The sequence below is a fragment of the Triticum aestivum genome, chromosome 6B (assembly GCF_018294505.1).
Source record: "Triticum aestivum cultivar Chinese Spring chromosome 6B, IWGSC CS RefSeq v2.1, whole genome shotgun sequence".
Lineage (NCBI taxonomy): Eukaryota > Viridiplantae > Streptophyta > Magnoliopsida > Poales > Poaceae > Triticum > Triticum aestivum.
In genome coordinates this window covers 55,519,559-55,535,828 of record NC_057810.1, presented here as the reverse complement: position 1 = coordinate 55,535,828, position 16,270 = coordinate 55,519,559, and the positions used below count along the sequence as shown (strand labels likewise).

At 45.0% G+C, this 16,270-nt stretch overlaps 1 protein-coding gene across 3 annotated transcripts; it reads left to right on the top strand.

The window, feature by feature from the left end:
- Positions 1-341: 341 nt before the first annotated feature.
- On the top strand, positions 342-6,128 carry LOC123135729 (uncharacterized). Of its 3 annotated transcripts, none has more exons than XM_044554918.1 (10): positions 342-761; positions 860-950; positions 1,574-1,662; positions 1,821-3,593; positions 3,681-3,897; positions 3,979-4,365; positions 4,440-4,568; positions 4,648-4,953; positions 5,034-5,102; positions 5,691-6,128. In XM_044554918.1, the coding sequence occupies exons 4-6, from the start codon at positions 2,647-2,649 to the stop codon at positions 4,285-4,287; spliced, it is 1,473 nt and encodes a 490-aa protein (XP_044410853.1). In that variant the 5' UTR covers positions 342-761; positions 860-950; positions 1,574-1,662; positions 1,821-2,646; the 3' UTR covers positions 4,288-4,365; positions 4,440-4,568; positions 4,648-4,953; positions 5,034-5,102; positions 5,691-6,128. The 3 variants fall into 3 exon arrangements, 2 of the variants coding, with proteins under 2 accessions (XP_044410853.1, XP_044410851.1); XR_006466148.1 differs by having other exon boundaries at positions 343-761; positions 3,491-3,593; XM_044554916.1 differs by having other exon boundaries at positions 1,574-3,593.
- Positions 6,129-16,270: the final 10,142 nt, after the last annotated feature.

Genomic DNA, 16,270 nt, shown 5'->3' with positions numbered 1-16,270 from the left:
ATGATGCTCGGACACACCATCACACTATGGTGTTCCAGGCGGTGTTACACTACCAGAAACTGAAAATTTACTGTGTGTTAATTGTTTCCTGTCGGGCCCGCGCTAGCGCACAGGACAATGGGCTTGCACTGTCGGCCCAAACCAGCATGCCAGGAGTAAAGCAGTTATCCTGTGTGCCGGCTGTGGGAACTCACAGGAAAATTAATATGGCTGTCGGTCCGCGGCTGGCCCACAGGCTAAGCCCATTTCGCGCCATAGATTTGATGTGCGCACCAAATTGCCCGCAACTCAGCAAATTTTCGGCCCATCGTCGCTGGTCAAAGCCTACGGTAAAAGAAAATCCCCTTATCTCTAGTTTCACCGAGCTCTTTCCAGAGAGCACGAGAGCATCCCAAATCCCTAGCCGCCGCCGCTGGTGTACCCCAAATCCCTCGCCGCCGGCTGCACCTCCTCAAATCCTAGCCTTCCTGAACCTCTCACCCGCCCCTGCCCTCTATTCCTCGGCTCGCCAACCACTGAACCGCATCCTCAGCATCGAACGTCGCCGTCCTCGTCTCAGCCGCCGCCGCCGCCGTCCTCGTCCCAGCCGTGGTTGTCGCCATCCAAGTCACAACCGCCGCCGTCTCCGTCCAAGTTCTAGACGCTGCCGCCGCCATCCTCGTCCAAGCCGCCGCCACCGCCGTCCTCGTCCCAGTCGCCTTCGTCACCGTCCCGCCACCGCAGCTCTATCGTCCTCCAACCGCCGTCCGTTCCCCATCAAGGTGTCCAATGCTTTCAATTTACTTCCCTGGCTTTGTGCATATCCACTAAACGCAAGTGCTTTATGTTCCTCATTGGATTTGTATGTGTCCTTTTTCAGTCATCTCATCCTCTGCCTAGTTCAGGAAGTGGTGAGGCTCGCTTGGATCTAGCACAGGGCGTTTCCACTCTACTGGCTGGCTATTAACTCAGTACGTAATTCATTCTGCCCCTTCCTCCACTATACATGCTCTTGTCTTGTGCTAGTAGATCTCTCTCGTTCACATCCTACTGCTAGAAATCAGTAGTAGATTTGTCAAGGACAGAAATCCAGTAGCAGTGGTGAGTCTACACACATCTTTGTGGTGTCAACTGACATCGCAGATTTTTGCAAAATAGCCTTAGCTTGGTCATGTAGGTAAAAAAATACTTTTCTGAAGAAATACAGCAGATTGACATCACAAGCTTCCAACTTTAGCACTGATACAGTTAGTACTAATTCACTTGGGAAGTAAAATGAAATGACCAGTTCGATTCATTATTTCGATTTGTTGATAGGCAGCTTGTTATTTCATTATTTTACCTTTTCTTCCTTGCCATTGTATTTAGTTACTGCATGCTTGAGTAATTGACTGATTTCTAAAATATAGCCTATGCATGTCTTGTTTTCTGGTTATGGATATTGTATAGTACTGCATATCTTGTTTCTTTGTAATATAATGCTTACCAAAGGTTTCAACATTTTGTTGTTACCATTGTTGTTTGAGCATAATTCTTTTTCATTTCCTACCATCCTTATTCTAACTCTCTTAAATTGCTATGTTGTCTATAATAGGCTTAGATCTTGGATCTGCTAGTGGACTTTGGGAGTTTGTTAGCCAGCTTGGTGACTCCACACTTTTTCACTATTTCAGCAAGCCTTTGGTAAGCATTTAACTTTCAGCTTTAAATGTTTATCTTATGTGTACATCTATTTGATTCCAATTGCTACACATGTATTGCTGCTGCTGAATAACTCATCTTAAGTATGATGTGTTGAGATTAAATAATCAAATAGCTGATATATTCCACTTTCAACACAGAATTTGTTAGATGGCAGATTGTGCATGGATGTATAGTGGTTGGCAGTATGGTCAAATACCTTCTAACTTATGGCTTGAACAAACCAACCGATTTCTAGACCATGCATTCTCTTGTCCTGGTGTAGCCGAATGTGGTAAAATCAAGTGTCCATGTGCTAAGTGTCATAATTATAATAAGCGCGGCAGGGATGAGGTAGAGAAACACTTGTATAAATATGGGTTTAGGGAAAACTATGAAACGTGGATAGAACATGGTGAGAAGTATGTTCCTAGCCAAGATGGATCTTCCTCTGCCACAAATTGTGTGAGGCACGACGAAATTGACCGAATGGACAATATGTTAGTTGACCTAGGTGGCAACTGTCCTCCACCAATTGATGAAGAACCAACCTCCTCTGCCAAGGCTTTCTATAGGATGGTTAGCAGTGCTGATGAAATTGTCCATGAGAACACAACACACTCACGTCTTTCTGCAGTAGCCCGTTTGCTAGCACTAAAATCTCAGTATAATATGTCAATTGCAGAATATGATGATGTGTTACAAATCATCCATGAACTTATGCCTCCGGGTGCTAACTTGTCCAAGGACTTCTACCAATCTAAGAAACTCTTAGAAGGCCTTGGTATGCCTTATGTCAAGATTGATGTCTGTAAAAATAATTGCATGTTGTACTATAAAGATAATGAGCATAAAGAGAAGTGTGACATCTGCGGTACATCTCGCTACGAGGAAGGCCAGAATAAAGTCCCACGTAAAGTGTTGAGATATCTCCCTCTGAAAGATAGATTATAGAGGTTGTATGCACATGAGGAAATAGCAAAACATATGCAGTCGCATAGTCGTTCCAATTCTGATAAGATGGTCCACCCTATTGATGGTGAAGCTTGGCAAGGGTATGACAAGGAGTTCTCAGAATTTGCAGAAGATCGTAGAAATGTCCGTCTTGTCATAGCTGGTGATGGTTTTACACCATACAAGTTGAATGCTGCTCCATATACTTGCTGGCCTACTTTCATAGCTCCATTAAACCTTCCACCCGGTATTCTCTTGAAACCAGAGTATATATTCCTTAGCCTTGTTATCCCTGGTCCTGAACATCCTGGAAAAAATTTGAGTGTCCTAATGCAACCTTTAGCTGATGAACTAATGCAATTGTGGGACGGGGTTGAAACATGGGATGCTTATCACAAGGTAAACTTCCCAATGAAAGCGGCATTTCTATGGTCAGTCCACGACTTTCCTGCGTTTGGTATGTTTGCTGGGTGGAGCACCCATGGCAAGCTAGCATGCCCCGAATGCATGAGTGATTCCAAAGCATTTACTCTTCAATACGGGCGGAAGCCTTGCTGGTTTGATTGTCATAGGCACTTTCTACCTCCAGATCATGAATTCAGATTCCAAGCCAATTCATTTAGAAAGGATACAATAGTGTTAGAAGGGCCACCAAGGTGTTTAACAGGAGAGGAAGTGGAAACTCACATGTACACACATGTGAATGACACCTTCAATTACAATAAATTGCACAATTGGACTCACATAAGTTGCTTTTGGCAACTTCCATACTTCAAAAAGTTGAAGCTCCGACACAACATTGATGTGATGCACAATGAAAGAAATGCAGCTGAAGCTATATTTAACACATGCTTTGACATTCCCGATAAAACTAAAGATAATGTGAAGGCAAGAAAAGATCTAGCTGAAATTTGCAACCGTCCTTCGATGCACTTAAAATTGAAGGACTATGGGAAGTGGGACAAGCCAGAAGGTGACAGGTATGGTTGTTTATTAACACATGGTTAGTTTTATGCTTGACTCATATTATCATCGTCTTAGTTAATGGTGCTTATCTTGTTGTTTAGGAAATTTAAATATGCTGACCCAAATTCCAAGCACTACAAGTATAATATGCAACTTGGAATCATTCTTAAACGAGAACACCCAGGGATAATTGAGAAGAAGGAAGGTGATATTGTCATTAAAACCCGCCCAGCTTTGGAGTGGTTTGATTATTATGATAATGATACTCTAGATGATAAGGGGCAGGCTGCTGCAGATCGTGTGAAGGATGTTTTTTGGGTAAGTTCCAGGTACTTGGGAGTTAATTTGAAAATTTGTATTGCACATACATATTTGACATGAAAATCTATAAACTTGTAGAACTTGTTTGAGATCCACGTGAAAGATGATGAAGATCTAGACAAGGTGGAGGATGATGCTGATCTTGTGTTGGACAACTACGCAATGAAAAAAGTGAGAGACACGATGTATCAACTTTGTGTGGATGCTGTGAAGTTCTACTTTGAGAAACAAGGAGAGCGGCTTGATGACACATCGGCATGTTCAAAAGAACTTGAATATGCCCAATACTTGGAGTGCAGAATACCATGGTTTAAGGAACATGCATGGCCTCATCTTTGTGCTTATTGGTGCTCAAAGACGTTCAAGTCCTTAAGGAAGAGAGGGTAGGAATCCCGATTCAAGAGTGAAGATGTTGCTCAAAATCGGGGAGGTTCACTTTCATTTGTGGAGGCTCGACAAATTCTGGTGCGTCAAGCATGTATGTTATCTTTCATAAACTGTAACAGGTTAGGATTAATTTAATTTTTATGGTTTTGAAGGCTGAGAAATATGGACCTGAGAAGGCTACCACGCTGAATACATATGCTGCAATGAAATCTGGACTCAAGAATTGGGATGGCAGTGGTAGCACCAGCACGACCCTCAGCGGGAAGGCAAAAAAATGCTTTGTACGTTCTTGCTTATCTTCTTTTCACTAAGTACTTGTTCTACATGCATCTATACAAGTTAATATTGCTAGTTTTCTAGGATGATTACTCTGATTTGGCTAGAGCCGCACATCCTGATGATTGGGAGCAGCGAGAGTTGGATGGGCAAATATTATATGAATCATTAGGTGGCATTCCCCATGGGCGACTAGCAATAGCAGATGGGGCGATTAAGAAGGCTGATGTTATCTCAACATCTAGAGAAAAGAAATTGAGGCCGTCAACTTCAGCAGCACATCGACGAACTGTTCAAGAAAATGAAGAGTTGAAGCGACATAATGAGAACCTGCAGTGACATAATGAGAACCTGCAACATAAAGTGGATATGCATGAACGGATCCTAGTGGTACTTTCAAATTTGTCCACATATTTCAGATTGGTGATTGAAAAAACTAGCTATTCTAATGATGCATATTTTTTTCATAGGCCCTTTTTAAGGAGATGGGAAAAGAACTACCAATGGAGCTACACCAAGGAGCGAGTTCCCAACCACATGTAAGTTTTTGCACATAGCCTTCTCGGCATACTAGATTTCCCAATTGAAACATTGATATCTTAAAGCTTCGTATCTTAATCATTGGAATATCTATACACACATGATTTTCTGGACCATGGTGCACCCAAACCTACACTCAGCGTGGTTGGATCCATTTAATGCTGTGCCAAGTTAATGCTATGCAAACCCGATTTTCTTGAGGTTCTGTGACAAGTTAATGCTGTGCAAACCCGATTTTCTTAACCATCAGCAAAAATTATTCTTGTACTAGGCCTGCTCACGATTAATTTTTTTATATTATATTAAACTGACACGCAACCCTAAGCTACAATGCCAATCCAGTCCATGAGAAGATTTTAAAGAAATAATTTTAACCTTTGTGTCATTCCTGTGCTACAGGACTGTACATCCTCATATCTAGATATATACTTAGAATATTGTATATTTTCAGTCTCAACAATTCCTTTACCAACTGAGGAACATATCCAGTTTATTGTACAGTTAACTACTACTTATTTTGCTATTTTTCTTTTAAAAGAAAATACTCCATAAGCTCTCCTGGTGTCTAAATTAATGCTATGATGTAGGGGACACCTAATTCATCTCATATGAGACCCCAAGCCACCGATGACAACACTGGTGATGATGATCTGGGTGCAAATGGTGGTGCTGACAACTCCAGTGGGAATACCAGTGACAACAATGTTAGTGCTGGTGGTGGCGACACTAGTTATAACATTCGTGAAACTGAGACCTAGAATCATAGATGGTTGTTGTAACCTTGGTAGTGCCTTTTGTTGACTTGGAGCCAGACTTTAGAATTAATGTTGGTGTTGGCAACAAAGCAGCATTTTGCTAGTTGCAAGACTTTAGAACTAAAGGTGGTGTTTGCAACAAGGTAGCATTTTGGTAGTTGCAAGACTTTAGATGAACTATGATGTACTTTGCTTGTATTGCTTTGGATATGCAAAACTGATGGTTATCCTTGTAAGCTGAGAACTGTTATGTAGATTGTTTCTGATGCTTTGGATGTGCAAAATTGATGGATGTATCTAATGATTATGATTTTTATTGATGATTAGATATAGTGTAAATGTGCTCTGGCTGCGTTGCACTAATTCCCGTCGGGCATGAGCTGACAGTGAAATGCACGCTAATTCCTGTCGGGGACCAACTCACAGCGAAATGCAAGTATTTTCCTGTCGGGCATGAACTCACAGCAAAATGCAAGCATTTTCCTGTCGGTCCTGAACTCACAGCAAAATAGAACGAAAATTCCTATCGGTTGTGACCAACAGCAATGACCCATAAACCTGTCAAGCCTAAAGCTGACAAAAAAGCATTTTCCTGCCGCGAATGGCCGTCAGGGAAAATGCTTCTGTCGGCCGGCCGACGGACATAGAGTAATTTCCCTGTCAAGCTATCCCTGTCGGATTTCCCTGACAGTTGGCCGACAGGAAATATTATTCCTGTCGGTTTGCGCCTTTTCCTAACGGTTTCCAGCCCACAGGAAAATTTCTGTTTCTGGTAGTGTTAGTTGTGAAACAATTTCCACAATGTCTTAATTGTGTGCCAAAGCTCGTAACTGAGATACTCATCTCTATGATCATATCATAGACATTTTATCCTCTTGTCACGATGATCTTCAACTTCACTCTGAAATTACTTGAACCATTCAATAATTCAGACTTGTGTTTCATCAAGTAAATATACAGTATCTACTCAAATCATCTGTGAAGTAAGAACATGATGATATCCACTGCGTGCCTCAGCACTCATTGGATTGCACACATCAAAATGTATAACTTCCAACAAGTTGCTTTCTTGTTCCATCTTACTGAAAACGAGGTTTTTCAGTCATCTTGCCCATGTGGTATGATTTGCATGTCTCAAGTGATTCAAAACCAAGTGAGTCCAAACGATCCATCTGCATGGAGTTTCTCCATGCATATATACCAATAGACATGGTTCGCATGTCCCAAACTTTCAAAAATGAGTGAGTCCAAAGATCCATCAACATGGAGCTTCTTCATGCGTTTTATACCAATATGACTTACATTGTAGTGCCACAAGTAGGTGGTACTATCTTATATCTTTTGGCATGAACATGTGTATCACTACGATCGAGATTCAATAAACCATTCATTTTAGGTGCAAGACCATTGAAGGTATTATTCAAATGAACAGGGTAACCATTATTCTCCTTAAATGAATAACCGTATTGCGATAGACATAATCCAATCATGTCTATGCTCAACGCAAACACCAAATAACAATTATTTAGGTTTAACACCAATCTCGATGGTAGAGGGAGCATGCGATGCTTGATCACATCAACCTTGGAAACACTTCCAACACATATCGTCAGGTCACCTTTAGGTAGTCTCCGTTTATTCCGTAGCTTTTATTTCGAGTTACTAACACTTAGCAACCGAACCGGTATCTAATACCCTGGTGCTACTAGGAGTACTAGTAAAGTACACATTAACATAATGTATATCCAATATACTTCTATCGACCTTGCCAGCCTTCTCATCTACCAAGTATCTAGGGTAATTCTGCTCCAGTGGCTGTTCCCCTTATTACAGAAGCACTTAGTCTCGGGTTTGGGTTCAACCTTGGGTTTCTTCATTAGAGCAGCAGCTGATTTGCCGTTTCATGAAGTATCCCTTCTTGCCCTTGCCCTTCTTGAAACTAGTGGTTTCACCAACCATCAACAATTGATGCTCCTTCTTGATTTCTACTTTCACGGTGTCAAACATCGCGAATATCTCAAGGATCAACATATCTATCCCTATTAAGTTATAGTTCATCACGAAGCTCTAGTAGCTTGGTGGCAATGTCTTTGGAGAAACATCACTATCTCATGTGGAAGATCAACTCCCACTCGATTCAAGTGATTGTCGTCCCCAGACAATCTGAGTACAAGCTCAACGATTGAGATCTTCTCCCTTAGTTTGTAGGCTAGAAAACTCGTCGGAGGTCTCATACCTCTTGATGTGGGCATGAGCCTAAAATCCCAATTTCAGCTCTTGGAACATCTCATATGTTCTGCGACATTTCAAAAATGTCTTTGGTGCCTCAATTCTAAACCATTTAACATTACCGAACTATCATGTAGTCATAAAAACGTGTATGTCAGATGTTCGCAACATACATAGACCGCGTTCGAGGTCCAGCACACCGAGCGGTGCATTAAGGACATAAGCCTTCTACTGTCCGCATAATTGCTACTGTCAACTTTCAACTATATTTTCTCTAGGAACATATCTAAAATAGTAGAACTAAAGTGCGAGCTATGACATAATTTGCAAACGGCTTTTGACTATGTTCAGGATAATTAAGTTCATCTAATGAACTCCCACTCAGATAGACATCCCTCTAGTCATCTAAGTGATTACATGATCCGAGTCAACTAGGCCATGTCCGATCATCATGTGAGACGGACTAGTCATCATCGGTGAACATCTTCATGTTGATCGTATCTACCATACGACTCATGCTTGACCTTTCGGTCTCTTGTGTCTGTACATGCTAGGCTCTTCAAGTCAACCTAAGTGTTTCGCGTGTGTAAATATGGCTTACACCCATTGTATGTGAACGTTAGAATCTATCACACCCGATCATCACGTGGTGCTTCGAAACGACGAACTTTCGCAATGGTGCACAGTTAGGGGGAACACTTTCTTGAAATTTTAATGAGGGATCATCTTATTTACTACCGCCGTTCTAAGAAAATAAGATACATAAACATGATAAACATCACATGCAATCAAAAAGTGACATGATATGGCCAATATCATTTTGCTCCTTTTGATCTCCATCTTCGGGGCTCCATGATCATCATCGTCACCGGCATGACACCATGATCTCCATCATCATGATCTCCATCATCGTGCATTCATGAAGTTGTCTCGCCAACTATTACTTCTACTACTATGGCTAACGGTTTAGCAATAAAGTAAAGTAATTACATGGCATTGTTCAATGACACGCAGGTCATACAATAAATTAAGACAACTCCTATGGCTCCTGCCAGTTGTCATACTCATCGACATGCAAGTCGTGATTCCTATTACAAGAACATGATCAATCTCATACATCACATATCATTCATCACATTCTTTTGGCCATATCACATCACATCGCATACCCTGCAAAAACAAGTTAGACGTCCTCTAATTGTTGTTTGCATGTTTACGTGGCTGCTATGGGTTTCTAGCAAGAACGTTTCTTACCTACGCAAAAACCACAACATGATATGTCAATTTCTATTTACCCTTCATAAGGATCCTTTTCATTGAATCCGATCCGACTAAAGTGGGAGAGACTGGCACTCGCTAGCCACCTTATGCAACAAGTGCATGTCAGTCGGTGGAACCTGTCTCACGTAAGTGTACGTGTAAGGTCGGTCCGGGCCGCTTCATCCCATAATACCGTCGAAACAAGATTGGACTAGTAACGGTAATCATATTGAACAAAATCAACGCGCACAACTAATTTGTGTTCTACTCGTGCAAAGAATCTACGCAATAGACCTAGCTCATGATGCCACTGTTGGGGAACATAGCAGAAATTCAAAATTTTCCTACGAGTCACCAAGATCTATCTATGGAGAAACTAGCAACGAGAGAGAGGGGAGTGCATCTACATACCCTTGTAGATTGCTAAGCGGAAGCGTTCAAGAGAACGGGGTTGAAGGAGTCGTACTCATCGTGATCCAAATCACCGGAGATCCTAGTGCCGAACGGACGGCACCTCCGCGTTCAACACACGTACAGCCCGGGGACGTCTCCTCCTTCTTGATCCAGCAAGGGGAGAGGAGAAGTTGAGGGAGAGCTCCGGCAGCACGACGGCGTGGTGGTGGAGCTTGCAGTTCTCTGGCAGGGCTTCGCCAAGCACTACTATGGAGGAGGAGATGTTGGGGAGGGAGAGGGCTGTGCCAGGGGCAAGGGTGAAGCTGCCATGCGCCTCCCCACTATATATAGGGGTGGAGGGGGCTTGTTTCTTGCCCTCCAAGTCCATTGGGGCGTTGGCAAAGGTGGGAGGAAAGAAATCCCATCATTTCCTTCCCCACCGATTGTTATCCCCCCTTTTTAGGGATCTTGATCTTATCTCTTCGGGATATAATCTTATTCCTTCTAAGGGGGGATCTTGGTGCGCCTTGACCAAGGGTGTGGGGCCTTGCCCCCAGTACCCACGTTCATGTGGGTCCCCCCATGCTGGTGGGCCCCACTCCGGAACCTTCTAGAACCTTCCTGGTACAATACCGAAAAATCCCGAACATTTTCCGGTGGCCAAAATAGGACTTCCCATATATAAATCTTTACCTCCGGACCATTCCGGAACTCCTCGTGGCGTCCGGGATCTCATCCGGGACTCCAAACAACATTCGGCAACTGCACACCAATTCCCGTAACAACTCTAGCGTCACCGAACCTTAAGTGTGGAGACCCTACGGGTTCGGGAATCATGCAGACATGACCGAGATAGCTCTCTGGCCAATAACCAATAGCGGGATTTGGATACCCATGTTGGCTCCCACATGTTCCACGATGATCTCATCGGATGAACCACGATGTCAAGGATTCAAGCAATCCCGTATACAGTTCCCTTTGTCTAGCGGTATAGTACTTGCCCGAGATTCGATCGTCGGTATGCCGATACCTTGTTCAATCTCATTACCGGCAAGTCTCTTTACTCGTTTCGTAACACATCATCCCATGATCAACCCCTTGGTCACATTGTGCACATTATGATGATGTCCTACCGAGTGGGCCCAAAGATACCTCTCCGTCACACGGAGTGACAAATCCCAGTCTCGATTCGTGCCAACCCAATAGACACTTTCGGAGATACCTGTAGTGCACCTTTATTGCCAACCAGTTACGTTGTGACGTTTGGTACACCCAAAGCATTCCTACGATATCCGGGAGTTGCACAATCTGATGGTCTAAGGAAATGATACTTGACATTAGAAAAGTTTTAGCATACGAACTACACGATCTTTGTGCTAGGCTTAGGATTGGGTCTTGTCCATCACATCATTCTCCTAATGATGTGATCCCGTTATCAACGACATCCAATGTCCATGGTCAGGAAACCATAACCATCTATTGATCAACGAGCTAGTCAATTAGTGGCTTACTAGGGACATGGTGTTGTCTATGTACCCACACATGTATCTGAGTTTCCTATCAATACAATTATAGCATGGATAATAAACGATTATCATGAACAAGGAAATATAATAATAATATCTACATTATTATTGCCTCTAGGGCATATTTCCAACAGAGATGATCAAAGATTTTGGGTTTATACAAAGTTTATGAGAAACTTGTATTTCCAAAGAAGTGAGTGGGAGCACTATAGAATTTCTGATGAGTATATGTTGTTGACATATTGTTGATCAGAAAGGATGTAGAATTTTTGGAAAGCAAATAGGGTTATTTGAAAAGTGATTTCAATAGAAAACCTGGATTAAGCTACTTGAACATTGAGCATCAAGATCTATGAGGATAGATCAAAAATGCTAAATGGTACTTTCAAATGAGCACATACCTTGACATGATCTTGAAGGTGTTCAAGATGGATCAGTCAAAGAAGGAGTTCTTGCCTGAGTTGTAAGGTATGAAGTTAAGAGTTAAAGCTCGACCACGGCAGAAGAGAGAGAAAGGACGAAGGTCGTCCCCTATGCTTTAGACGTAGGCTCTATAGTATGCTATGCTGTGTACCGCACCGGAAGTGTGCCTTGCTACATACCTGGCAAGAGGGTACAAAGGTGATCAAGGAGTGGATCACCAGATATCTGTCAAAATCATCCTTAGAGGAATAAGGATATGTTTCTCAATTATGGAGGTGATAAAGAGTTCGGCGTAAAGGGTTACGTCGATGCAAGCTTTAACACCTATCTGAATGACTCTGAGTAGCAAACCGGATACGTACAGTGGAGCAACCATTTGGAATAGCTCCAAGTAGAAGCGTGGAAGCAACATTTACAATATGACCTAGAGATTTGCGAAGTACATACGGATCTGAATGTTGCAGACCCGTTGACTAAAACCTCTCTCACAAGCAAAACATGATCAAACCCCAGAACTCATTGAGTCTTAATCACATGGTGATGTGAACTAGTTTAGTGACACTAGTAAACTCTTAGATGTTGGTCACATGGCGATGTGACCTATCAGTGTTAATCACACGGCGATGTGATCTACCAAAGCATACCGTAGGAATGCTTTGGGTGTACCAAATGTCACAACGTAACTCAATGGCTATAAAGGTGTACTATGGGTATCTCCGAAAGTGTCTGATGGGTTGGCATGAATCGAGACTGGGATTTGTCACTTCGGTTAACGGAGAGGTATCTCTGGGCCCACTTGGTAGGACATCATCATAATGCGCACAATGGAACCAAGGGGTTGATCACGGGATGATGTGTTACGGAACGAGTAAAGAGACTTGTCGGTAACGAGATTGAACAAGGTATCGGCATACCGACGATCGAATCTCGGGCAAGTACAATACCGCTAGACAAAGGGAATTGTATACGGGATCGATTGAGTCCTTGACATCGTGGTTCATCCGATGAGATCATCATGGAACATGTGGGAGCCAACAAGGGTATCCAGATCCCGCTGTTGGTTATTGACCGGAGAACGTCTCGGTCATGTCTGCATGGTTCCCGAACCCATAGGGTCTACACACTTAAGGTTCGGTGACGCTAGGATTATAAAGGAAGTTTGTATGTGGTTACCAAATATTGTCCGGAGTCCCGGATGAGATCCCGGACGTCACGAGGAGTTCCAGAATGGTCCGGAGTTTAAGATTTATATATGGGAAGTCCTGTTTTGTTCACCGGAAAAGTTTCGGGTGTTATCGGTAATGTACCGGGACCACCGGGAGGGTCCCGGGGTCCACCAAGTGGGGCCACCGGCCCCAGAGGGCTGCATGGGCCAAGTGTGGGAGGGGACCAGCCCCAGGTGGGCTGGTGCGCCCCCCCACCAAGGCCCAAGGCGCCTAGGGTTTAGGGGAAACCCTAAAAGGGGGCGCCCCCTTGCCTTGGTGGGCAAGGCAACCCCTCTGGCCGCCGCCCCCTCCTCAGATTGGATCTGAGGGGGCCGGCCCCCTCTCCCTTGCCCCTATATATATGTGGGGGGTGGAAGGGCAGCCGCACCCCAAGTTCTGGCGCAGTCCTCCCCTCTCCCAAGTCCTCCTCCTCTCCCGTGGTGCTTGGCGAAGCCCTGCAGGATTGCCACGCTCCTCCTCCACCACCACGCCATTGTGCTGCTGCTGGACGTAGTCTTCCCCAACCTCTCCCTCTATCCTTGCTGGATCAAGGCATGGGAGACGTCACCGGCTGTACGTGTGTTGAACACGGAGGTGCCGTCCGTTCGGCACTAGGATCTCCGGTGATTTGGATCACGACGAGTACGACTCCTTCAACCCCGTTCTCTTGAACGCTTCCGCTTAGCGCTCTACAAGGGTATGTAGATGCACTCCCCTCTCTCTCGTTGGTGGTCTCTCCATAGATAGATCTTGGTGACTCGTAGGAAAATTTTGAATTTCTGCTACGTTCCCCAACAGGTGTCAGAGCTCTCAACCCCAAGGGTGATGGCCTTGCTGATCTCTTCGCAAGCTACCCCGGCAAGGAACATGCCGTGGGCCTCGCAGGTCGCCTCGCCAAGGCTTGTTGCTGGGCGTGGCCCCGCTCGCCCCTTGCCACTTGTTGCTTTGAGCATCTATCTTGGTGGCCTCCGTGTCTTGTCTTGCTTCCTGCCATCCTACTCTACCTCGCCAAGCCCTGCCGTGGGAGTGGCTGCGACCGTCCGTGCACGAGTAAGGAGTACAGAAGTACCCATACTTTTGGACACCGACAGGAGCCCCTGGGCTTGGGACACACATAAGCGCAAGGCGTAGTTGGGCTAGGCCCAAGCAGTGTGCAGGCGGGCGTGGCAGAGGCGAACCGCCACGACCTTTCTAGCAGTTGCGCTTCCACACGACACGCGTTAAGCGCGTGACATGGGGGTCGTGCGTGGGATGGGCGTGGCGCGCATGCGTCACCTGCAGTAAATGGTAAAGAGGCAGCCTGCGCCTTCCCTATAAAATGGAAAAACCCGTGGGCGCTGCTCATTTACCCTCTCTGCTCCTCCCAACCTCGGAACCGCTGTTCCCCTTTCTTCCCCAAATCCGAACCAGAGTCCTTGATCCCGCTCGCTGCCGACGCGCTTTAGTCGCCCTCAGATCCCTTGAAAATTTTCTCAGCCGCCATGGCGCCCAAGGAAAGCAAGAGCAAGGATGCATCCAAGGCTGCGGAGGGGAAAGAGGCTTCGGAGAACAAGCTGGTGAGGCTACGGAAGAAGCACGCTCTCTTCGCCTCCTCAATTGACGCGCTCACCCTCAGGGACCGTTTCCGGTGCCTATGGGCACTACTAGGGAAAAGCCTATACATAGAATCTTAGCAGCAGCGCGGTTCAAAAAGGAGCGTTGCTGCTAACTAGTAGTAGCGCGTGTCCTGTAAACTCGCTACTGATAAGGATTTAGCAGTAGCGCTCTCGGCCTAAAACGCGCTGCTACAAATATCGACCGGCGGTGTTCACCTAACTCTAAGTAGCAGTAGTGCGGTCGCAAGAACAACGCTACTGCTAAGTATGTAGTAGTAGCGCGCTTTTTCCGGGATCGCTGCTGGTAAATTTCAAATTGCCACACTTTTTTGTCCCACTTAGCAGTAGCGCCGTATCCCAAAGCACGCTGCTGCTAAATCCTTATCAGCAGCGCGTTTTATGTCCCGCGCTACTGCTAACCCGCACCAACCCAACACCTTTCCCCACCCGTCCCTCCCCCCCTCCTCTTTTCCCTTCGCCCAACCTCCCCCTCCTCTCTTCCCTTCCCCCTACCTCCACCACATGCTCCCACTCTCACTCTTCTTCTTCTCCTCAATACTTCTCCCCCATTACTCTCTCTCTTCTATCCACCTTTCTCTCTCTTCATTACTCCTACATAACTACACCACCTCCATTAATGCATCTCCTTTCTCTTTTTCCTTCCCCCTCCACTAGTTGAAGTTGTCTCCTCCCAAATTAGGTAGCTAGGTAGATGTAGGATTTAGTTAAGTGACCTATTTGCCCCCTAACTAGATCTATATTTGTCAAGAAGAGCTTTGTGCACTTTTGATCTCCCTACAACATCATCTCCACCGTGTGCTCGATCTCGATCGAGATAGAGGTGATGAAAATTTCATGCTTTTGCAAAATGGAAATATATTTATGTGTGTGTGATATGTTTGTGGAAATTGTGTGTGTGGCATGAGTTGACGCCGCCAAATTGTGCTTTTGAGTTGCCTATGTTTTGCCGAAATGTCGATTTATTTCCGTTTCGGCGAATTCCGGGCAAAGTCTAGATCCATATATGTCCTATTTTTAGGGAAGGTCATGCCAAATTTTTTTATGACTTTGATGCATGCATGCATTTTTATAATCAATTTGTTTATTATTACCGTGCAGAGTTGACGATGGTCAGTGGAACGATGGTGGACAAGTGGTTGCGGTCGGCGGTGCAGGACATGAAAGAAAATAACCAGACAGAGGTTTTATGTCCGTGTCGAAAATGTAAAGGAATAGTTTGGCTCGACCCCCATGACGATGGTCGTGTCGAAGCGCACCTGCTCATGACTGGTTTCATGGATGGCTATACTCGGTGGATAATTGAAGATGAGGATGACGATGTTGAGGATGCTGACGGGGCAGGCAATGATGACACGGGGCAAGACGAAGAGATGATCGATAATGGCGGCGGGGAAGAGGCCGGACATGGCGGCGGAGAAGGGGCCGGACATGGCGGAGGAGAAGGGGCCGGACATGGCGGCGGAGAGAACGACATGGACTCCACGCAGCAGAGTTCGTCGGTACTAAGTTCAATTGTGCGGGACCCTCATGTTCAAGCATTGCTTCGCAAGGAGACGAGTACTGAGAGAGCTGCTTCTAGAGAGGAGGCTAAGCTGGAGCAACTGGTGGTAGACTCGGACACTCCATTGTATGATGGTTGCAATCCTGAGGTGACCCGCTTGAGTTTCACGCTCCAACTCCTAAAGACGAAGGCTAAAAACAAATGAACCTACACTAGCCTCGATGAGCATCTCAAGTACCTAAAGGATGTTCTTCCCGCG

Bases quoted from the DNA above. Each gene is read 5' to 3' on its own strand.
- LOC123135729 (XM_044554918.1), top strand. From the start codon at position 2,647: ATGCAGTCGCATAGTCGTTCCAATTCTGATAAGATGGTCCACCCTATT. The intron at 3,594-3,680 runs GTATGGTTGTTT...CTTGTTGTTTAG, and splicing joins GACAAGCCAGAAGGTGACAG to GAAATTTAAATATGCTGACC. The intron at 3,898-3,978 runs GTAAGTTCCAGG...ATAAACTTGTAG, and splicing joins GTGTGAAGGATGTTTTTTGG to AACTTGTTTGAGATCCACGT.